This window comes from Calidris pugnax, unplaced genomic scaffold (assembly GCF_001431845.1).
Source record: "Calidris pugnax isolate Ruff unplaced genomic scaffold, ASM143184v1 scaffold492, whole genome shotgun sequence".
NCBI lineage: Eukaryota > Metazoa > Chordata > Aves > Charadriiformes > Scolopacidae > Calidris > Calidris pugnax.
Window position 1 is genome coordinate 576,618 of NW_015091453.1, and position 22,337 is coordinate 598,954.

General features: G+C 53.1%; 1 protein-coding gene across 1 annotated transcript; it reads right to left on the reverse strand.

Annotated features, from left to right (window-relative positions):
* Nucleotides 1–1,368: 1,368 nt before the first annotated feature.
* On the reverse strand, nucleotides 1,369–21,937 carry LOC106899696 (dual oxidase 2-like). The gene is made up of 33 exons (XM_014961583.1): nucleotides 21,889–21,937; nucleotides 21,118–21,201; nucleotides 19,416–19,580; nucleotides 18,207–18,394; nucleotides 16,686–16,887; nucleotides 15,931–16,097; nucleotides 15,785–15,845; nucleotides 15,552–15,648; nucleotides 15,285–15,372; nucleotides 14,816–14,924; nucleotides 14,315–14,478; nucleotides 13,701–13,867; nucleotides 13,392–13,510; nucleotides 11,946–12,083; nucleotides 11,544–11,657; nucleotides 10,735–10,937; nucleotides 10,305–10,490; nucleotides 9,653–9,878; nucleotides 8,880–8,973; nucleotides 8,479–8,654; nucleotides 8,142–8,211; nucleotides 7,576–7,671; nucleotides 6,518–6,696; nucleotides 5,355–5,585; nucleotides 5,012–5,111; nucleotides 4,870–4,919; nucleotides 4,612–4,739; nucleotides 4,244–4,397; nucleotides 3,467–3,699; nucleotides 3,153–3,311; nucleotides 2,837–2,992; nucleotides 2,624–2,752; nucleotides 1,369–2,185 (listed from the first exon to the last, which is right to left on the reverse strand). Exons 1-33 carry the CDS (start codon nucleotides 21,935–21,937, stop codon nucleotides 2,063–2,065), a joined length of 4,605 nt encoding a protein of 1,534 aa, XP_014817069.1. The 3' UTR covers nucleotides 1,369–2,062.
* Nucleotides 21,938–22,337: the final 400 nt, after the last annotated feature.

Consider the following 22,337-nt stretch of genomic DNA (forward strand, 5'->3'; position numbering starts at 1 on the left):
CAAAAGAAGCAGCTCGAGGGAGGGGATTCTGCCTCTCTGGTGAGATCCCACCTGGAGGACTGCTGCCAGCTCTGGAGCCCCAACGTGAAGGACACGGGCCTGTTGGAGTGGAGCTAGCGAAGGCCATGAAGATCATCAGGGGGCTGGAGGGGGGGGCTGAGAGAGTTGGGGGGGTTCAGCCTGGAGAAGAGAAGGCTCCGGGGAGACCTTGGAGCCCCTTCCAGTCCCTCAAGGGGTTCCAGGAAAGCTGGGGAGGGACTCTGGATCAGGGAGGGGAGCCCTAGGAGGAGGGGGAAGGGTTTGACCCTGAAAGAGGGGAGAAGGAGATGAGCTGTGGGGAAGAAGTTCTTTGCTGTGAGGGTGGTGAGAGCCTGGCCCAGGTTGCCCAGAGAAGCTGTGGCTGCCCCATCCCTGGAGGGGTTCAAGGGCAGGTTGGAGGGGGCTTGGAGCAACCTGGTCTGGTGGGAGGTGTCCCTGCCCAGGGCAGGGGGTGGCACTGGGTGGGCTTTAAGGTCCCTTCCAAACCAAACCATTCCATAACTTTCCCAGTGGGCTGTAGCTAATACTCTGTAAGAGGAGCAAGGCCAGCACTACGCCACAAGTGTTGCAAGTCTCCAGGTGATCAAGACCCAACCACAGAAGGCAATAAAATGATTTAAAACGTCAGTCAGCTTTATTACAGCTCAATCGCAGCCGGCCAGGACGGCAGCCCAGCAATGCAAAGCCAGGCATTAGTTGAACAAGCACAAATAATCCCTGATCAAAGGATGGTGATGCTGCTGAAAGAAGCCAAGACAAACATGACCTATGCAAACCCAAGGAAGGCTCCAAGCACTAAGGAGTGCATTAGGAGACCTGAGCCCAGTGCGAGGAGAGGGATGGGAGAGCTCTGGCTCCTCACCCCATGTGCATCCTGCCCCAGTCCTGGGACAGTGCTGTGAATTCAGGCTGTGCAGAGGCACCAAGCTGTTCCCCAAAGCTCTTCAGACTCATTCCCCGTCTGACCAAGGAGCAGATGGGCTCTGTCTCGTGGAATTAAGGTGGCAGAGCCCAGCTTGACCTTAATGCTGGGTGTTCTGGACTGGGACACTCCAGCTCGATAGGGGGCTTGGAGCAACCTGGTCTGGTGGGAGGTGTCCCTGCCCAGGGCAGGGGGTGGCACTGGGTGGGCTTTAAGGTCCCTTCCAAACCAAACCATTCTATAACTTTCCCAGTGGGCTGTAGCTAATACTCTGTAAGAGGAGCAAGGCCAGCACTACGCCACAAGTGTTGCAAGTCTCCAGGTGATCAAGACCCAACCACAGAAGGCAATAAAATGATTTAAAACGTCAGTCAGCTTTATTACAGCTCAATCGCAGCCGGCCAGGACGGCAGCCCAGCAATGCAAAGCCAGGCATTAGTTGAACAAGCACAAATAATCCCTGATCAAAGGATGGTGATGCTGCTGAAAGAAGCCAAGACAAACATGACCTATGCAAACCCAAGGAAGGCTCCAAGCACTAAGGAGTGCATTAGGAGACCTGAGCCCAGTGCGAGGAGAGGGATGGGAGAGCTCTGGCTCCTCACCCCATGTGCATCCTGCCCCAGTCCTGGGACAGTGCTGTGAATTCAGGCTGTGCAGAGGCACCAAGCTGTTCCCCAAAGCTCTTCAGACTCATTCCCCGTCTGACCAAGGAGCAGATGGGCTCTGTCTCGTGGAATTAAGGTGGCAGAGCCCAGCTTGACCTTAATGCTGGGTGTTCTGGACTGGGACACTCCAGCTCGATGCTGGGTGCGGGGCTGCAGGAGTGCGTGGATGGCAGCAGGATGCTTGGGGCTCAGGGCCTAACACCGGGGCTGTGTGGTGTGATGCTGGGATGGCAACATTTTACTGGTGCCCTGCATGCTGGTCTCAGCTCTGTGAGTCTCGGCATCCATGCTCTTGGCCACGGATGGTTTTCTCCTGGGGGTGGTGGTGGGTGGGAGCCCGGGGCCATGACCACCCGAAGCATCGCTGCATGGGTTCTGGGGTTGAACACACATGAAGACATTTGAGGGGGGGGAGAAATGGCCTGGGGTAGGGTCAGAAATTCTCGTAGTGATGTGCAAAGTAGGTCTGGTCCTTCTTATTCAGCTGCCGACAAGCCTTTTCCACGTTCTTTGTCATCCCCGGTGGGCCACAGCTGAATACCCCGATCTTCTTCACCTGGGGAAGGAGGGAGACAAAAGGGTCAAGCCCAGCACCACAGCTCTCCTCTCAGCCCAGCCCACTTTTGACCCCTTGCCCTCCGGCAGCTTTGGGCACAGACACCAGCCGAGCAGTTTGTCCCAGCCTGAGGAGCCTTTTGGGGAGGCAGTCACCTCCCTTTGGACCCACTTGGGTCCATGGAGGAAGGTTTTTGCCAGATCTTGGCAGCGGCTGCAGGCAGAATCTCACTGTAGTGGGGGAGGAGGGGGGATTTGGCTGGTATGGGGCACTGGTGACCCTCATCTGGGCTCCAGAGGGAAATTGGGGTTCATGTTCCTTCTGCCCTCGCCTTGCTGCGGGTGTCACCAAGGTCTTCAAGACCTTAGGGACAGGCTGGGACCAGTCCTCCACACTGGAGATTGGGTGCCTCCCTCCCATCCCCAGCCAGGCACTGACCTCGGGGTGCACCTCCTGCAGCGAGCTGAAGAACGGTACGAAGGGAGGGCGCCCAAAATGGGTGATGGAGCGCAGCCCCGTGAACAGGCTCTTGTTCAGCACCTTCTGGAAGTGCCTCTCACAGATGTACTGGAAGAGAGATCAGTGCACATCAGATGGCCCAGCATGGCCCACCACAGCATGGCTTCCTCCCCGGTGGGTGGCCAGGCTCACCAGCATGGTGGTGCGCAGGTCAAACTTCTCAGCCAGCTGTGTGATGTAGATGTGCACGGAGACCAAGTCATTCCTGTCCGCCTCCTCCACCTCGCGAATGATGTCTGCCAGCCACTCAAACTGCCGCTGCGTGCGCGTCACCCAGATGAAGTAGATCTGTGGCACATGGGGACAAGTCTCAGCACAGGACTGGCACCACACAAACGTCCATGGGGCTCCTTACTAGCTGGGTCATGGGGAATTTTGCCCCTGAAGAGGCCACCAGCAGCGGGAAGCATCTCAGGAGGGCTCTTGTCCTCCAGATGCTTCCACTTACCTTCTTACACAGCAGCTTACAGCTGATGGATGACTTGAAGACCAGGTCCTTCAGGATGGATGCAAAGGGCGTCACCCCAATGCCTCCTCCCACCAGCACTGACACCTCGAACTTGTTCCACTCCTGGTGGCCCTCTCCAAAAGGCCCATCCAGATAGAGCTGGAAGGAAACCAGCTGTCAGCAGAGCATCTCCCTTCTCCACTTGCCCAGGTCTTGGCCACCTTCAAGGCCAGAGAAGTGCTTTGGGCTGGGCACAACCTGTTGCTGAGATGATCTTGGGCTCCCTGTTGCTGGAGAAGCATCTCAGGGCTTACCTTGGGCAGCTTGCCGATGAGGGCCAGGCTTTCAGGGGAGTAGAGCTCCCGCAGGCGAGTGGTCCAGGGCCCCACAGCCCGGATATGCAGGCTCAGTGTGTCCTCATGTGGTGCCGAGGTCAGGGTGAAGGGATGGTACTCAGTGGTGCCCAGGGCTACACAGGCGATGCGCACCCACTGCCCAGACTTGTAGTCAAAGTCCTGTGGCCGCTGGAACCGGAGGTGGGTGACGCCTAGAAGGAGGACAGGGATGGGGGCTTCATTCAGGTGGAGACATTGAACATTGAAGAGGAAAGGCTGGGGGAGATGACTGGGCTCAAGGACAGATGGAGCATTAGAGCTGATGCAGGGTGGGTGGGAAGGGGTTTGGGGACAAGCCATGGAGGCAGGCAATGGGCTCAGGATGCTGGAGAGGCAATGCTGGAGCAGAGCCCAAGGACCAAATGCTTCTTCTTGGGTAAATAACTCATCCCAGGGTGTGATGGCCTGAGCTTTGTGGTTCAGTTTCTCTTCTTCTGGGGGGGTGGCACAGGAGACCCTTGACATGCAGGGGTGCTGCAAAAGCATTGGGGCAACACGTGTAATGGGATGCAGCTAACTCTTGGAGATGCCAGCCTGAGACACCTGCGTGTGTGACAGCCAGTGGGACATTTCCTGGGGCTAGAGCCACCTCTGTGCCACCTGGGTTGGGAACTGCTGCCATCTGAGAGCTGGCAGGGCTGGTAGCTGTGTTCCTTCCATCGCTGCCACCCTGGGTGCATGGCTGGGGAGTGGTACCTGAGGGCAGGATCTCAGCTTTCACCACACTGATCTCCACCTTCTTCCTGCTCAGGCTGAGCAGCTTGTCTGCACTGTAGATGAGAGCTGGGATGATGAAGTAGATGTGGAAGCGGGGCTGCTGGATCAGCGCATAGCTGCCGTGGATGATAACCTGGGCAGGAAGCAGCCCCCATCAGCACAGCACTTGGCACAACAAGCCATTGCTCCATGTCTGATTTGGTGGCAGCTCAGCAGCAGTGGGGAGCCAAGATTATGCCCACCAGCTCCCTTGGGACCTCCACGGCTATTTCACCGTGTCAGCCAGGCTGACCCACACGCTTGCGATGCATCGGCACCACCCCACCTTCCCAGCCCAAATGCTTTACCAGGACGTAGAGGAGCACGTAGAGGTGGTGGGTGATCCAGAAGCCCTGGAAGCTGACGCGTCGGAAGTGGCGGGTGGCGAACACGTACATCACGGCCAGGATCACAAGCAGCAGCACTCCTGTCATGCCTGTGAGAGGAGGGGTTGGGAGGTCCTGGGGGGATCAGGGCAGCCCCACAGGGGCTTCACCTGGGCTGGGCAGAGGGCTGCCCATCCTGGGGACAGGCGTGCAGGTGGTCTGCCTGCCAGGTGGTCTCACCTGGAATTGTCTGGAAGAACCACCAGTAATACTTCTGGGGGAGCTGTGACCTGGAGAAGGACAAGAGATTGCACCATGGAGTGGCCAGAGCCTGTCCATTCCCAGGACACCCTGTCTGGATTGTACTTTGGATTTCACCTACCCATCATCCATAAAGACACTGGAAAAGAGGCAGGACAACACGCTGAGAGGCATGACTGAGAAGATGTAGACATTCACTACATGACCTGCAGTGTGGAGCACTGTAAGAGAGAGAAACCAGGAGAGAAAAGTATCACTGTTGCTGTGGATGGAGATGCGGCAGACCCTGCTGATGTGCCCAAGGACCTGCCAATTCCTCCTCTTCTCCGGTGCAAAGCATCAGTGTCTCTCCAGGCTCCCTATGGGTTTTCAAGCTTCTGCCTGGTCCTGCTGTGCTATGGTGAGCTGGTCCTCCTGCTTTAGCTGCGGCTCATGGGTGGCACATCCCTCAGCAGCCCACCTACCTGAGAAAATCAGGGCTGCCATGGCAACCCAGCGGTGGAAGTCCACGGCGGCATCAAAGGGGATGTAGTGATTGAGGAAGGTCTCCCGCAGGACGGTGATGAGGTTGCGGCACATGGTAAGCAGGATGTAGGAGTACATGAAGGAGATGCAGGCAGCAGATCCCCGGGAGATGATGATCCCCACAAAGGTGGTCTGCGCGATTCCAGTGCTGGGGGATGCAAAAGCATAGTCTGGGAGAGAAAGAGCAGAGCGGGTGTCAATGTGCATGGCACTGAGGGCCATGACCCTTCCTGCAACAAGGGGACAGCCACCTGTGTGGCTCCACTAAGAATGGGTGTGGTGTGGGGACAGGGGCATGATTCTCTGTGTCAGACCCCACCAGAGCTGCTGGGTGACATTGTCTCCTTGGAGGACAAGGGAAGGCATTATCCTCCTCTGCCAGGCTCTGTGAAACTGCACCTTGGTAGCCTGTCCTCAGTTGGGCATCCCAATATGAGAAGTATGAACAAATTGGAATGAGTCCAGTGGAGGCCACCAGGATGGATGGGAGCTGGAGGGTGTCACGTAGGAAAGGCTGAGGGGAATGGGCTTGTTCAGGCTGGAGGAGAGGGGTAAGGGAAGACCTTGTGGCTGTTTGCAGCCACTTAATGGGTGTTACAGAGGGGAGAGAGCCAAACTCTTTCTCACAGATGCACAGTGAAAGGATGAGAGGGAAGAGCATGAGCTTCACTGAAAATAAACATTTATACACGTCTCCTTCGCCTCTTTCTAAAGTACTTTAGCACCACAGGAAAGAAATTGATGTTTGATTGAATATAAAATGAAAACTCTTCACAGGGAGGATTGTCAAAAACTAGCACAAACCCAACAAGGTGGCTCCAGCCTCGGAGCTCTTCAAACCGTCTTTAGACAAGGCCTTCAGCAGCCTGATTCAGCTTTGAAACTGGCCTTGCTCTGAGCAAGGGATTGGACCAGACCCTCTGCAGAGGTTCCGTCCAACCTCAGTAATCCTTTGGCTATTTCAGGGGAGGACCAACACTGTTGCCTGAGGTTGTACCGGGACCTTTCACACCCCAGCATGCCCCATGTACCCAGCAACTTTAAGGAGAGGATGCCATGTCCAACTCCACATCTGGGGCAGCAGGGCTGGATGGGCACTCACAGTAAGCTCTCTCCACGAACAGGCCAGCGGTGATGGCAGAGAAGAGGGCCACGCAGACGATATGGCGCCGGTAATTCTCAACGAAGCGCTTGAACTCCTGGATCTTCTGCTGAACTTTGTTTCGCTCATACTTCTTCCGTTGAGCTTCAGTGTACAAATGCAGCTGGTACTGATTCGCCCTGGGAAATGCAGGAGGGCTGGTGTCATTTCAAGGTTTAACCAGCAAGATATGGCTCAGGGCCATGCTGCCCAGATCTGGGTCTTCCTTCCCGTGCAGCTGTGGCCACATTTGCAAGCCAGTGACCTGCAGAGCACAGTATCAGCAGTTCATCTCAGGTGTTTCCGCAACCTATAAGCTTTTGAAAGCTGATAAGAAGTCTGCAGATAGTGGCTCATAAACCATAGGTAAGAACTGTAATAAATAATTTTTACAGCAATATTCAACCCTCCAAACCCATTTCAGGGAAAGTCCTTGGAACTATTACGAAAAATCAGGTCATGAAAAACAACTGCTTAACTTCTTCCTTGTAGAAATATTTGGGGCTACTATAGCAGCAAGGATCAGAGTCTCTCCTGTATCTCTTGCAGGCAGCCCACAGGTTAGCCAGCAGCGTTCCAAGGGGCAGAGGAGCACAGGCAGGACCTGCCAGGCAAAGCCTCTCTCTGCAGCAAGACATACACTCTAAAAACCACTGTCCCAAGCTCTGGAGTTGGCCATTCCATTTGTTTTCAAGAGAGGCATGTCGTGGTTTCGGCCAAATTTACCAAAACCAGACTGACAGAGGAAGAGATAAGGAGATTTAGAAGTTTAAAATGAACCAGCTACAGCACCATCCCCACCGAGGTGGGGCTGCTGTGCCTGAGAGGCTGGGGCATCTCCCGCAGGGATGGTCTCGCATCCCCTCCCTACATTGCACCACCATGCTGGGTGTGCTGGCTCCCTGCAGCAGTGCCATTCGACTGGAGGACTGCCTGGTCTGACAGAGAGACGTGAGAAACAGCAAACAAGCTGAACCTGTGTCTGAGGAGGGCACCCTGTGAGGAGAGGGCATACTCACTTTCTGCCTGGTCTCCTCCTCAGCTCTAGCCCTTCTAGCTCCACATACTGGTTCACAGTGTCCAGATTTGACTCCTTTTCCTCATCTGAGATGGTTCTGTTGGAAAGAGAGCTCTGTCTAGCCCAGAGCTGTACTTGCAGGAAGGGCTTGCCAAAATTTCCCCATTTTTCCACTTTCCATCTCAGCCTCACGTGAGGAGGTCTTTCCTGCACGTTTGCTTGAGTGAACTTTAATTGCATGGTACATGGGCTGGATTCACTCCAAGATAACCAACCCCTCTGAAAAGCAAGGTAGGACTCCCATCCCCATGAAGTGGAGGCAGTGGGGGCTCTGCAGGAGGCAGGTCCTGCCCTCTGCCTGCCCGGGTGCCAGGGGCGGGCAGCAGCCCCACTGCAGTGTCCAGTTTGCTCACGGTCATGTCCTAACACGGCCGTACCCCTTCCCCAGTGCTGAGTGTGCGAACACCCAGTGGAACCATTTATTGGAGAGGCTGAGGTCAGGGACAGATGTGCATCAGGGCAGAAAGAGAAGAAGAAATAGCAGCAAGACTAAGGAGGAGATTTTACCCTTCTGGCTCTTTCTTTTTTATGAAGGAGACACGGTTGTGCAGGTTTTGCTTGAGCACCTCAGGGACACCTTTCAAGAACCAAAAAGACAAACAACTGTTTAGAGTGTGTCAGATGTGGTGGACAAGGTTTAGGCATCTTCCCCGGGCAGGGGTGGGATGGGAAGGGGCTCTGAGCTGACTCAAAAATGTCACAGAGGGAGCAACAGCTGATGCCCCATTACTGCAGCTGGGCTGGAGAGACTGACGGGGCAAGATCTGGGAGCTACACATTGGGTGCTGCCCATCTCCTCCAGTCTTGCAGGGCCTGTGGTGACCCAGTGCTCCTGCCCACTGACCTCTGATGCAGAGCTGGGTGAGACGAAGCTCACTGTCATGGTCCCGCAGCATGTAGTGGAAATCCTCCCATGTCAGCTCATCCCTGTCCTGAAACCCTGAGGCCTGAAACATGGACTCGGTCACCTGCTCTGCCTGTTCTCTTGACAGGCAGTTGTTGGAGATCTCAATGAAGGACCTGGAGCAAGGAGGGGAGATGGGAACTTTAGAGACCACAGCTTGAGCCCCAGACCAGTTTCACAGGAGAAATGGACTCTTGATTGTGAGTACTGAGCTCATGAGCTCTCATGTAGCACCCTTGGGGAGTGAAGCATAGAAACTGGGAGCTGCTTTTGAGGACATCTATGTTTACAGACATTGTGAAAACATCTGGAGAGCTGAGGAGTATCCTCAGTATGAGTACCTGAGCATCCTCAGAAACTCATCCTTGGAGAGGAACCCGTTCTCATCAATGTCATACATCCTGAACATCACCTTGGACTTCTCCTCTGGGGACCCTAGAGGGGAGGGAGAGATGCAAAGTAAGAACAAGATCCTATTTTTCATTGGCAAAAATGCTTTTAAACATTGTCTTCGAGAGTCTGGAGCTGCAGTAGTGAAGTTTCACCCAGCTCTGAAGAGACTGAAAGCACTCTGCTGATCACAACTTAGGCAGTGACTGAAAGCATGAGCCCTTCCACTTGACTTCCTCAAGTGCAAGGTGAAATACCAGGCAGATACACATTCTTCCTTGTGCATTATTTTGCAAACTCAAAATGTGCTTTTGCACAGCAATGGTTTTTCTGGGAGCTGCTTTGATTGAATCTGGCATTCACCAGCTCCATCAGTCAGATGGAGTCAGATACGGTATCTGATATGGCTGCTACCCTCTGTGAAGGAAAGGACGCATGGTCCATTCAGGAGACGGGGAGACTGGTCTATGGCAGCAGTAGATCAGCAAATCTCTGCTCTGAGATAGCTCCCCTCATGGACAGTCTCACAGAAAACATAGTTGCATTGTCACTGCCCCATAACTCAAGTTGAAGCTGTCCTGAGTGAAGGGAATTTTAACCTGTAGTAGTGTCTACAGATTGACCTGCTGGAATGGGTCCTGTCCTTCACTCTGCTGGTAGCCTTGCCAGAGCCTTTCTAGCCTGAGGACTACAGATGCAGACACTAACCAGCTCCAGCTCCCACCTTTCATGAAGACCACCAAGATATCCAGGAACTCCCGGAAGGAGATGTAGCCATTGCCATCTTTGTCAGCCAGGGAGAACATGGAGTCCACAAACATGGAGTGGGCTTTGAGCCCCAGGGCCTCGGCAAACTCTGCCCTGCTCAGCTCACATGTCAGAGACTCCTTCGCCTTCTGTGAAGATTCAAAGTTGAGCTCTCCGGCATCGGACTTGTCAATTTCTAGCACCTGCAGGTTGTGTCCCACAAAAGAAAGATCATGAGTGCTGGCAGAGCAGAAGGCTGGTGTTCACTTGCCTGACCTATTGCACAAAGACCGGTGGCTACCCTGGCACAAAATTCATGGCAGACACCATGGGGAAGTCTTGTGTTTCTCCTACACCACGTGACTTTCTCACTGAACACCACTGACCGTTATGGAGACCTCAGTTACGTCATTCAAAAGTCTCTTTGCAACGTTAAAGACTTATATTACTACCGCAGAACTCCCTTTGTCTTCTTCAAGGGAAAATGTCCCTCAGCCCTGAAAGTATCAGTAACTTCCTTGTGCATCACTTACCAGATCTTAAGGTGAGCAACAGCACGAACATTCGTTGCTTAATCAATACAGAAATACCTTCCTCCATGCATCAGAGCCTGCCACGCCTCTACATACCTGAGCAAACAGGTGCCTGAAAAAAGTCTCAAGAATTTGTTTTCTCTGTTCCTGAGTGACCGCCCGTTTCATCAGGTTCTGCTCCTTCATCTCAGACAGAAGCAGATCAAGGCCACTCTCCTGCATGTAGTCTTGTAGCTTCCCAATGAAGCTGCTCCTCTCTGCCTCCTCGCTAAAAAGCAGCACCTGCAAAAGACCCCACCGAATGGCTGTGAGCAGCAGAGGTTCAGTCGGGATGTGAACGCTTCTGCTCTTCACCACAGTGGTCGCTCCATGGAATGAGCTGGACCTGGTGGTTCCCAGGAGATCACAACCACCCTTCAGGGACCTACCCTGCTGCCAGTGACCAGGACTGAGCAGTGCAAGGTGTATGCGACCAGTGGCAGAGGGTGGTGGGAGCCTCCAGGGGACCAGGCATCGTGATACTCACCAGGTCGTACTCCTTGGGGCTCTTCAGGAGCAGAGCTTTGTTCCCTTTGTTGCTAGAGAGGATCACCTCCACCCTTTGATGGGCTTTCAGGCTGATGCTCCGGAGCACAGACCCTCTCCCATCCAGCACTTTGAGCACTTTGTCAGGTTGGAGCTGAATGTAGACCAGAGAGTTGTCTGTCCTGGGACCATGCCACTCCATGGCTGGTGGGAGAGAGCACAGCAGTCAGCTGGAAAGGTGCACCTGCATCCCTATTCATCCCAGCACCTCCACCTTCACTGAGATGCAGCTTGGGAGTGATTGCATGACATGTTAAAGGAAAAATGATGATCTTCTAGCTCCAAAGCTCAAGTCACAGGAGGAGTACAGACCATGGAGCAGGGAGACAGCATTTTTCCAGTGTCCAGAGCAAGGAGACACAGTCCCCTGTCCTAGAGCTACTGATGCAATTGCTTTAAATAGGTTTCCTTCAGGTAGAGTGTGATCTAGAGAGGGTTGTAATTAAGGGGTCCTAGAATGATTCGGGTTGGAAAGGACTCAGATTGGAAAGGTCTCTCACTCAGCCTCCTGCCCAAAGTAGGACCAGCTATGGGGTCAGGCCAGTCTGCTCAAGGTTTTATCCAGGTGGGTCTTGGATAGGATGGAGACTGCACAACCTCTCTGGGCTACCTTGCTCCACTGCTTGACTAGCCTCCTGGGCAAATACATCCAGTCTGGAAATAAGGTCCAAGACCAGCCCTGCCTTGGCGTGTGCCCTGACTTCAGCAGCATCACCAGACACCACCACAGGACCAGCAGTGCCACCTCACCTTGTACTGCTTCTCTGGTCACATCCCTCCGCACGCTGGAGCCCTGCTTCTTCTGCAGCTTCTCGAAGTCTTTCTTGCGAAGAGCAGCAACGATCCAGGCAACAAACAGAGTCACTGGGAACACATGGGAGAAGAACACATGAGATACCTCAAAGCTCCTTCCTTGAAAGCATCACCAGTATGACCCAGATGTTCTTCCCCATCACCCCCAGTTCAATGCCACATGGTTTTATTTAATGCAGGGCTGCACCATGAACCATCTGATGCCCAAGGACCCTGCCACCTTAAGGACTCAGGAGTGGCCAAGACTCAGCAGCTCCTACTTGGAGGTTCTTGGTTCATGGGCACTCAGCCACTTTGTCCAGTAGAAGAGAAGATGGGCAAAGAAATGGAGCAGCAAACCTAAAGGCAGACAGCAGAGGGCAACGATGATGATCCCGAAGCCTGCACCACTGCCTTCAAAGTAGTCCAGCACAGTCATGGGTGTGCAGTTGGCCAACTGTTCATGTATCAGCTGCTGGGGCTGGGGGCATGGGTCACCTGCATGGGGGAAGACAGGGTGTGAGTCTCATGGACCTTTTTCTCATCTCACCTCCATCATCCACAGGCACCATTTTAATGATGCTGGATCTGTCACTGCTGAGTGACTCAGGGAGCACTGCAAATCTGGGATGTTCAAGTTAAACTCCAGATTTTAAGGGTCAACCCTTGTTTTCAGGTTGAACCTTTGCCTGCTACAGCAGAACAAGCACAGAATTGGGCTCAAGCGCTCTGGGAGTTCAGCAGCATCACGTCTCCCCGTGGGATGGGTTGAGCCAGAAGTGCACTGGGACATCGCAAATTGTGGGTCAGAGCCTCTGCTCATTCGGACGCTGTAAATCCTGGGAGTCCTCTGCTACAATTCAGGGGGCATATGCCAAGGGAGGCAAATGCCTTGCAAGGGCTGGAACGTGCACCATAAAAAATGCTTTCAGGAGATGGGAAGGATGTGGCAAGGTCTCCAGAGGAAAAGGCAGGCTGCTGTGTTCGGCCACACCTTACCCTAAGCATGGCACCAGCTCTCTTTCTGGGGAGAGGAAAGCTCATTTCAAGGATGGCACAGAGGGACACCAGGGTGAGGGGTGCACATCAGCATGGGTCTAGGCTGCTCCTAGGCTGCTGGGAACCCAAAATGTGCTGGGACGCAAGCCCTGAGCTTCAGGATGAAAGCTGCCTGGTGCAGTTCATGCTGCTGTTGCAACTACATCTGCAAGAAGCCTGGCCAGCCCTTCAAGCAGCCCTGGTTAACCAAAAATCCTGCTGGTGGAACAGCCATGCAGGAGTGGGTGTTGTGGTACAGCACCCAGGGCACCTTCAGAGGCTGATGCAATTAAAGGCAAAAGTAGGAAACATTACGCATTTACGGTACGCAAAGCTTAACTCATCTGCAAACTTCATCATGTTTCAGGTCACTCGTTGGTTTAGCCTGTGTGTGCTTGTATATAGAAGGAGCAAGAGGACACATCAGTGAGAAGCCTGACACAGCGTGGGGTAGGCAGAAGCTGAGTTTTAACTCCAGCACGACCTTCTAGCGCATCAATTACATTTTTGTACCCGAGATCCTCTGCAATGCATGTGCCTGGACTTCAGCCCACTTTCAACATCAGTGCTGCCCACCTTGCTTACATGCAATCCTTGCATTTTGCACATATTTTGCTGGTTTAGGAGCATTGCGGGTGTCAGGCTTGAGAAACTGCCAGTCTATTGTTTTTGCTGTATCACTGAGTCACTGTGTGTCACATGGAGATCTGCCTTCCTCCCTGACTTGCTTGTGCTGTTTGCTCCCTGCACTCTGCTGTTTGGACTCACCATTGCTCCACACGAACACATGGGGCTGGAGGTCTGTGGGGCTTGCATTGGTGACGGCAGCCAGGACGTCACGGAAGGTGGTATTACTGATCTCCCTGATTTCCTCCACTGTGAACAGCCTGAAAAAGATGTGGGGCCAAGCAGTGGCCCGGGGTGTCACTGTCTGGTGGCATGTGGTCTCCACACCATTTTAGAAAGTGAGGAAGCTGGAGGATGGTTTTTCCTCCAGTCCCAGTTGTTATGTCTTACTGGGACTGGCAAAGCAGCAGGCAGCCTGCTCTGTGTGCCAGACAGGGAAGAAGAATTTACCCATTCTTGGTGTTTTCGAACCAAAATCTGTCACCATCACGCAGGCGCACAAACTGGTCCAGGATAATGGCACTGAAGAGGGATCCGTTAACTTCCAGCATGCCTCCGGGGAGCAGCTCCAGCCTGGCCGTGTTGTTGGCATATAGAGCAGTGACCTTCTCCAGGACCTGGCCAGAAACCCCCACCGCGCACACGTGAGCAGAGGGAATTCTGCCAGGGCCTCAGAAAGTCTTGGAAAGACTCAGGAGGGGTGAGGAATGTGCATTTTCCCAGCATCACATGTCTGTGGACTGGGAAGATGCTCACTCCACACAGCCTGGAGCTCACAGCTCGGACTTTAGCAACTAAGCATCACTCTCAGAGCATCTCAGCCCCGGGAGGAGCAGAGCTCACAGCAGCACAGGAGCTTAGCACTGGGGTCGGATATATTTATTCATGCCATGTAATTACACAGTTATCCCAATGCAACAGCCCCGCGGGCATGAAAATGGTCTAGGGCAGGATGAGCATTGAAGTCTCTCTTCCTACGTTGCTGGAGAAGCCAGTTACTACCTGGACTGTCCCAATGTCCTTTGACTCACACACTTTCTGTGCCCAGATCTGTTCCCTCTTACCTCCTGCTCCAAGTCTGGGGCAAGATCTGACCAGTTCTGGAGAGGCTCCAACCCAAATCGCTCCCGGGCTTGGTTATAGGTGGGCAGACCAAGGTCTCGTCCGCGCTGAATCCAGCTGGCCACGTAATCGGTGCGGGAGTACTTCAGGGGCCCATACCAGAAATCTGTAGGTGAATTTAAAGCCATAGTGACGGCAAGGCAGAGCCAGAAGAGCAACCCCAACCACCACAGCTGCTGGGCTGGCCTTGTCCCTCTGCCATGGGCCATGCTGAACAAGGAGATCATCTCCATGCTTGTGCCAGGACAGCCTCAGTAACTTGCTTAGCATGCCCTGCAGCTTCTCTGCGCCTCCATTAACAAGGTTGAAGCTGGTCTAAGCATGTGTGGTTGGGTGCTGATGGTGGTGGCAATGGGACATGCCTCCCCACCTTGGCCCTCACACAGCCCCAAGAAAGAGAGCCCCCCACCAATGCGCCAGTTGCAGTGCAAGGGAGTGCAGACCTCGGAGATCTTCCACCACAATGTTGTCCTCCCGCTCTGCAATCTGTGAGCTCATCCCCAGCAGGAGGTTGTCCACGTCCACAGGCTCCACCTGCTGCAGCCCAGTGCTCTGAGAGTAGATGAGAAGAGTGGGTGATTCCTTGCAGGACTGAGGACATGGGGCAACCCCACACCCTGAACTAGTGACCATAGGCATGCAGACCCTGGGCGAAGGGGGGATGATGGACTTTTTCCAGGCTTATTTTCTTCATGTCAGCTCAACCCTGAGGTCTGAGCCCGCTGCAGCTGGAGACGGTATGTGAGGATGTCTGGATGGGGAGGATCTCACGGCTCTTGGTTGGCTGTCAAGCTCTGCACCCAACTTCCCTTTCAGACCCCCGTGAGGTCGTCCGTAATGTAAAGCAGGGAATGAAGCTCCCCCCAGCCAGCCTGCCATGTCCTTGGGCCCCCCCCACTCCCTTCCCTGTACCTCTCTGCTCCAGTAGCTGTTGCAAAGCCGCACTGCTGGGAAAGAGTGTCCGGGGCCGGGGACTGTCTGGAAGTTGCACTTGGTGTCTCTGGAACAGCAGAGAAGGGCTGGACCCACAGTCCCTGGCCAGGGCTGCCCTCAGCTGTCCTGGCAAGGACCAGGATGCAGGGAAGGGACAGGCACCATCCCCAGCCACCACCTCAGCTCAGGCATCCCCTCCCCTGGCACGGGCACCACTGTCCCACAGCCCTGCTGGGCTCATCCTACCTCTTGTAAACGCCTGGTGGCATCATGGTGGCCAGGAATTGCCTTGCAGCCACCACGAACTCTGGTGAGAGGCTGGGGTCCATGTGCTGCTGGTAACCTATGGGGCAGCAACCAAAGTCCAGCAGCCAGGCTGGAGGGAAAGGGGACCAAGCTCCCTCTCCTGTCCCATCCTCCAGCTCCCCTGGTCCCCCAACCTCTGCTGTCCACATGCCATCGCCCACCATGCCCCTCACCTTTGTACTCCGGGATGCTTGTTCCCAGCAGGGTTGGCAGCCACTCGTACAGCACAATCCTCTAAGGCACAGGGGAGCTGGGTCAGGGCCAGCACTGGGGAGGATGCTGGGGGTCCTGGCAGAGCCAGGAGGGTCCCATCCCTCACCTGGAAAGTAGCGATGACCCGCTTGCGAGTGTGCTGGAAGAGGTCCTCATCAGACCAGGTGCGGTGTGTCTGCGCCAGCTTTGCAGCCAGGTGGTTGTGGTACCGAAACCAGGCGATGCTCTCAGCCTGCAGGAAGGGGTTCTCATTCCCCCAGGCGCTCCCCAGGTCTGCAAGAGCCACCAGGACCATCAGTGCGGGATGCCACCCCTGGATCTAGCTTTGCCTGTGGCTGGAGGAGCACCCCCAGCCCTGTGGCTGTAGCCCAGCACCCCCTCATCCCCTTGCCCTGCCTTCCTCCCCAAGGAGATGGGCAGCCTGAGTGAGTGAGAAGCAGCACCGGGCCCCCAGCACAGACCACGGGTCAAGTAGGTGAGGAATTCAAAACAAGCTGAGCAGGTTTTTGTCAGTGGTAGCCCCTTTCCCCAGAGGAGATTGCATCAGATCAGAGGGACCAGCACCCACTGGTCTCTGCGTGTTGGCTGGGAAATGGCCTTCCAGGGATGCAGCACCTGTGAACCTTAAGTTCACAAGGTATCTTCGCTGGGCCTTCACCGGGGCACACATCTTCCTCTCCCTCAGGCTGGGAAACTGCCTGCTCTCCCACGGAACTCCTGACCCTTGTGTCCTAGCTCACTGCACCCCCCTGCTTTTTGCCAGCATCCCCTCTGGGGTCAGCTCCAGGGATGTCCTGACCCTTGGTCACGGTCAGAAATGGAGCCAAGCAGGTGAAAACCCATTGAGGACGCCACCATTACCATAGATTCCCTGGGGACCGCCCTGTCCCGTGGATGGATCCAGCGCCTTCCACATGGGGACCCTGCCATCCGTCTCCCTCGGCAGGCGCCTGCTGGGCCCGGACGCCAGCTGTCCCCCCGAGAAGCTCCTCAGGGCATCGCTCCAGGAGTGTGAGGGGCCGTAGATGGAGCTGCCATCCAGCCAGCCTGTCACTTCGTTGGTCTAGGACAGATGCAGGGAACCGGCATTAACAGGCACTGGGGTCTCAGCAGAAAGGTGGAAAAAAAAAAGGTCTGAAAAGCCCCAACCCAGCCCTTTTGGTCTTGCAAAGCAGACACCCCATCCCCTGTTCTAGCAAGAGCTATCAGGATGCAAATATATACAACAACAATCTCTACGCAAACTGCAGGAATTAGTGGCAGGTACAAGAAAAGACCAGATACAGGGATTTATTTTTTTTCCCAATTGTTTTCAGCTATGCCCAGAGGTAGACATCTGTGAATCCCTACATAGGCAAGATCAAGTTGGAAGGGGACTAAACCCATCTCTGGGGAAAGTGGAAACACTGGAGCCCTCTGGGGAGCCCTGTCCTTGCAGCAGGGAGTCTCATTGCCCTGGCAGCATGTTGAATATCTCCCCTGCCAAATGTTTTCATGAAAACATCCTTTTCAGTCTCAAAACATGCTGGAGTTTTCATTTTTCTAAGGTTTGAAATACTGCTAAAACCATGACCTGCTAATCTGGTCTCATCATGGTTTATAATGTGAAAGGTTCAGGGGAAATATTTTGCTTTGGAAAAAGTTTCTTGGTTGGTGTTGGTGGTTGGTTTTTTTTGGAAGCTTTCCAGCATGAAAGAAAAAGCACATGGGCTTGGGAACACATCCAGCCTCAGCACAGCAAAATATAGAGAAATGTGGGAAAATCTGGATTTTTTCCAAAAATGACTGAAATTCAGAGAAGCTTTACAACTTTACAACTTTATGACCATACTGGATCAGTTTTATAATACGTTATTAAAGGTAAGAGTTGGTGCCTAAAAAAACATGTCATAATTACAAATCTTCTAGAGCAGCACAAGTTTATAAATTGATTATGAATGGTCATTGCACTTGCAAGTAAAAGGCTCCAGTTATCTCTTGTTTCACCAGATACAGATAGCCTTACCTTTGCTAATCCTGATTGAGGTCATAAAAACTTTCTCAGAGAAGGAAGCCTGCAAATTGTTCCTGCTTTACCCTTTCCTGTTCCATAAACCATGCAGGATAGATACCCAAATTTGTGTTAAAATAGATGACACAGGGAGATCTAAAGTAATTACGTTTTATTTGGCCAAGAAAAGCACTGAGCTTGAGCAACCACAAATGTTGGAGGTTGTGCTTTGGTCCATTTGCAATTGGTTCAAACACTTGAGAGATGTATATTTTTATGGAAACAATGTTTTCCTTTTATTTTTGCAAACTCTATTTTGGCTGCTGCAGACTGCAGTGTTGGGGGAAGAGGAGTTAAGCTGAAAGGCAAAGAGCAATGGAAACACTGCCTACCTGTTCGCGCGGGCTGTTGGGGCTCTGCCCTGTCTCCATCGCCCATTGGATGCGCTGGAAGGGAAGGACCACATCTCCAGTGCCTGCAGGGTCAAACGTGGGGTCTCCAGGTGGGATGTGGATGTTTAGGAACTCAGCAGGACAGCCAGGTCTCTCTGTCTCCAAGATGTCTGAGAGCACATGGAAACCTGCCAGAGACCCAAGGATGGTCAGCAGCTGGGAGGACTGCCACCAGCACCTGGAGCAGGATGTGATGGTGAGCAGCTGAACTGTATGTGGACTGAGGGAAAGGCCCTTTACAGCAAGAGTGGTTTCCTTCTTTGCCTTCACTGCTGGCTTGCTCCACAATTTTGCGAAGCAGGGCTCCAGGAGCCCCTGGCCAGACCTCATGAGTAGGGTAGGGTTATTCAGGGACCAGGGTGGGGAAACTCAGCCAGCAGATGTTTGGAGACCAACAGCAGCTAGACCATCTGCTGGCTACCACTTCACCAGGAGTGAGGCTCTGCTGCATCTAGCCACTATTTCCCTGAGCTCCTTCTTGCCTGTGCCCTTCAAGGCCAAGGGTTGCTGCTGATGTTGAGTCTGGTGGCTGCTGTTACTGTTGACCCATTTGAGCTTTGCTGTGATGGGAAAAAACTACCTCCAAGGAGAAGCCACTGCGCTAGTGGCTGCCCCTCCTATGGCCTCTCTTGGGGCCCAGCACCCCGTCTTGGGTGTCCAGGGATGTGTATGGACCTTAAGCTGTACGTCTAGCTGTGAGCTAATTGCCTCCACTTCTTTAACAAGTTCAGCCTGTTTTCTGCATGAGATGGGTGTATTTCCCAGAGACAGACATCCCTGGGCTTGGAGACCCAAGACCCTGCTGAGCTCCTGAGTGGAGCCCAGCAATCACTCACAGTGTGGCTCTTATTGCATCTGTCAGGCGTTTTGCAATGGGGTAACTCTGCTGTTAAAACAAATGAGGAAGTTCCCAAACAATAAATATCAGTATTTGTGGCAACTGCCAAAGGTCACCAAAAATTCACACAAACTCTCTCGGCTGTACAGCACTTTGGTATGGCAATACCCAAGGCTTTATCTTTTGGGTGTGGGTCTGCTGTGATGCAGTGGATGAGGAGCGCTCTGAAGTGTGGCCTTGGGGTGTGGGAAACTGACATTTTTTCCACCCAAACCAACATTTTCTACCTGATGCCAAGCCCCAGCTCTTACCAAAGAAGACAGCCAGCACGGTTGTGTTCCTGCGTGAGGGCAGTCCAGAGCGTCCCCGCGCCACCACGTTGCTGAGCTGTCGAGCGTTGGGCACATGGGGCTCTTGCAGCGCCTGGTAGACACCGTCTGCATAGTTGGCGGGCAGAAGACGCAGCAGCCTGGCACCTGCAACACCAAAGCAACGTGGCGTGGGTCCAGCAGCACCCAACAGATGGGAGAGGCAACAATATTGGGATACACCAGCATGTGTGAGGGTCCCAGAAGAGAGCAAGAAGATGGCATAGATGCTTCTAGTGGCCAAGAACACACGAGTTTTGGTACCAATGCCCAAAACTTCTTGCAATCAGCCCTTTTAGAACAAGGAGGGTTCCTCCATGGGCATGTGCCCTTCCAGTTGTCCTTCCCTCCAGTTGTGCATCCCACTGCCTCCTGGAGGTCTAGGGTGGTGGGTAACTGGAGTGACATTAAGATGCTCATGTTGGCTATGCAATGCTGCATAAACATGGTGATTGCCAACTGTAGGAAACATGAGAGGGAGCAGACAAAGAGGGAGAGAGACAAGAGAGAAGATGAGAGAGAAGTGCTCTGACTTTGCACCCACTGCCTATCCTAAAAAGACAGTAGACAGGAGTTCTTTCCTCAGTCATGAGCAAGTTCTTTTTGAAAGGCTCTTCACCAGTGTAGTGGGCTTCATTTCCTGGATTCCCCAGAGCTGGGAAACCTGAATTGCTGGCTTAGTTTTAGTTTCCGTATGTTTGTTTCCAAATGCTAAGGTCTGATCTGTCTGTTCTGGAAGATGGAGATCTTGTCTGCCAGGCACCTGTTGCATCTCCCTAATAGGCTTTGGTGTAACCAAAGGTTAATGTTACACTTAAGGTTAATGACACACTTATCCTGCTGGAGAGCCCTTTGGATTCAGAGGAAGACGTGTAATTGTCACTGTGCCTTGTTTCACCACATAGGTGTCACCTGGACTGCAGGAAATAAGAGGATTCATAATCTCAGATGAGATCCTGCCTGATCTACCCTGGTCACAGGCTTGGGGATATCTCCTGGAGGTAGACCCATGGGCTGGTTGTAGGCACAAGAACGCAGCTCACAACTGGCACAGGGAAATCCTGCATGCCTGTCCCAATACAGTACATGCTGCACAGCAGCCCAACAGCACAGTATCTGTCCTCTGCAGAGCAGAAAAGGGGTAGATCCAGCATGTCTGGATCATGGACTCTTCTGTCTCTGGCTTTCTGCTGAATGTTGTTTGAACTTCATGCTGATTTTGGCTAAAGATGCCTTTTCCCAGCTCTGGAATCCCTGACCATCAATGAAATGCCTGCTGGGAAGAGCTGGGTCCTCCCTGCCTTGGATATTTTGAATGGTCCCTCAAAGGCACAGCTGTGGGACTGATCCAACACCAGCGCGACCTGCAGATGGTGCCTGGGCAGCAGGTAAAAGTAGGGGGGACACAAAGCTGGGTTGCTTAGCCCCTCCAGACTTCTCCAACAGGGTCTCTTAGGTGCACCCAGGGACCTACCTTAAGTGCAAACAGCCACCTCTCAGGGCCAGAGGAGTTGGCATTGCCTGGTCATCTGCCTGGTTCAGACTCCAATCAGAAAGAGTTTCTCTCTCGGTGGTAAAGCAAGCCAGATGCCAAAGTGCCAGCTCACCCCATCCCACCATCCCCATGCCTGGGCCTGGCACTCACCCACCGAGCCGCGGCTGTGGTGCAGCAGGTTGTTGTACCAGCCATCGTAGCGCTGTACCTCCCAGGAGATGCTCTCCTGAGCTCCTGGAAGAGACCAGACCCACTTGGTAAACAGCAAAACAAAATGCATCTCCATTAATTATATTAGTGATATTTTCCCATATTTTTTTCTCAGACTTTCTGTATGAACCATTTTTTAGAAAAGTTTCGCACTTCTTTTGAGGGATAAGCAATGTCTAAAATTAGAAATTCACACTTGTGATCCTGTCCCTAAATTAATTTCTGGCCTCCGCAGTCTACTCCCAAAGCATCTTCATTTTCTCCTTTTCTCTCATTGTATCAGAAGAAGTGTCTCCTTACTTCTGACCCCTACAATGTCCATGTGAGTCAAGCAAAGGCCTTGACACGGGAGCTGGGTTCTCCTCCGTGCATTATATAGCAGCATCAGCCTTTGCCAATAAACATATATATTTTTTCCTTTGTGTAAACTTTTATTGCTTTTATTATAATGCTAGTAAGAAGCTCTAGTTCGTGGTTACAAGCTGTATAAACATCACATAAACATATAAGTATATATGCATATAATCGTATGCGCAGCAGTAGGTGAGTCGCCCAAGCCGCAGGCTTTGCAAATTCAGTATTTTGCTCCTTTTTTTCTGAAATTATCCCCATCTCTGATATGGTGGCCCGTTGAGTTAGAGGAAATTCCTTTGAGGGGCAGAAACTATCCAGGATCTCCCCTTGGGTCCCCCTCCCTGAATCCGTACTTACCCCCCAAGGTCCACGTCACCAGCAGAACCACGGTCAAACTCAACATCATTTCCGCAGGTGTTAGTGGTCCCTAGGTCTTTGGAAGCAGTGACCTGCAAACAGAGCAGAAGGAAGCTGGAGCCGGGAGAGCAAGCACAGACCATAATCTCAGCTCCCTCTTGTGGTTTCAGCTGCCTGGTAAAACCCCGCTGCCACCATCACCCATCAGAATGGATTTAGGCTGTGGGAAGGTGGCAGGGGACAAGTGAGACCCCATCGCCCTGAGAAAGCTCTGTCAGGGGGTATCAACTGGCCTGAGAAGACGTTTCTGCTGGAGCAGGATGGGTACCCCTGCTTCGGGATATCCCAGCTGTAGGTTCACAACTCATCATCTACGGCAGGAAACATTAAACTGTGTCAGCCCTGTTATAGAACATGCTCTCTGTTACAGAAATAGACAGGTTTCAGCT

Excerpts from the sequence above, each read along its gene's own strand:
- LOC106899696 (XM_014961583.1), bottom strand. The coding sequence starts at position 21,937 with ATGATGTTGAGTTTGACCGTGGTTCTGCTGGTGACGTGGACCTTGGGG. Across the intron at positions 12,084-13,391 it reads TGTGTTCGTGTGGAGCAATG|GTGACCCATGCCCCCAGCCC; the intron begins GTGAGTCCAAAC and ends TCCCCCATGCAG. Across the intron at positions 9,879-10,304 it reads TCAGGCACCTGTTTGCTCAG|GTGCTAGAAATTGACAAGTC; the intron begins GTATGTAGAGGC and ends CACAACCTGCAG.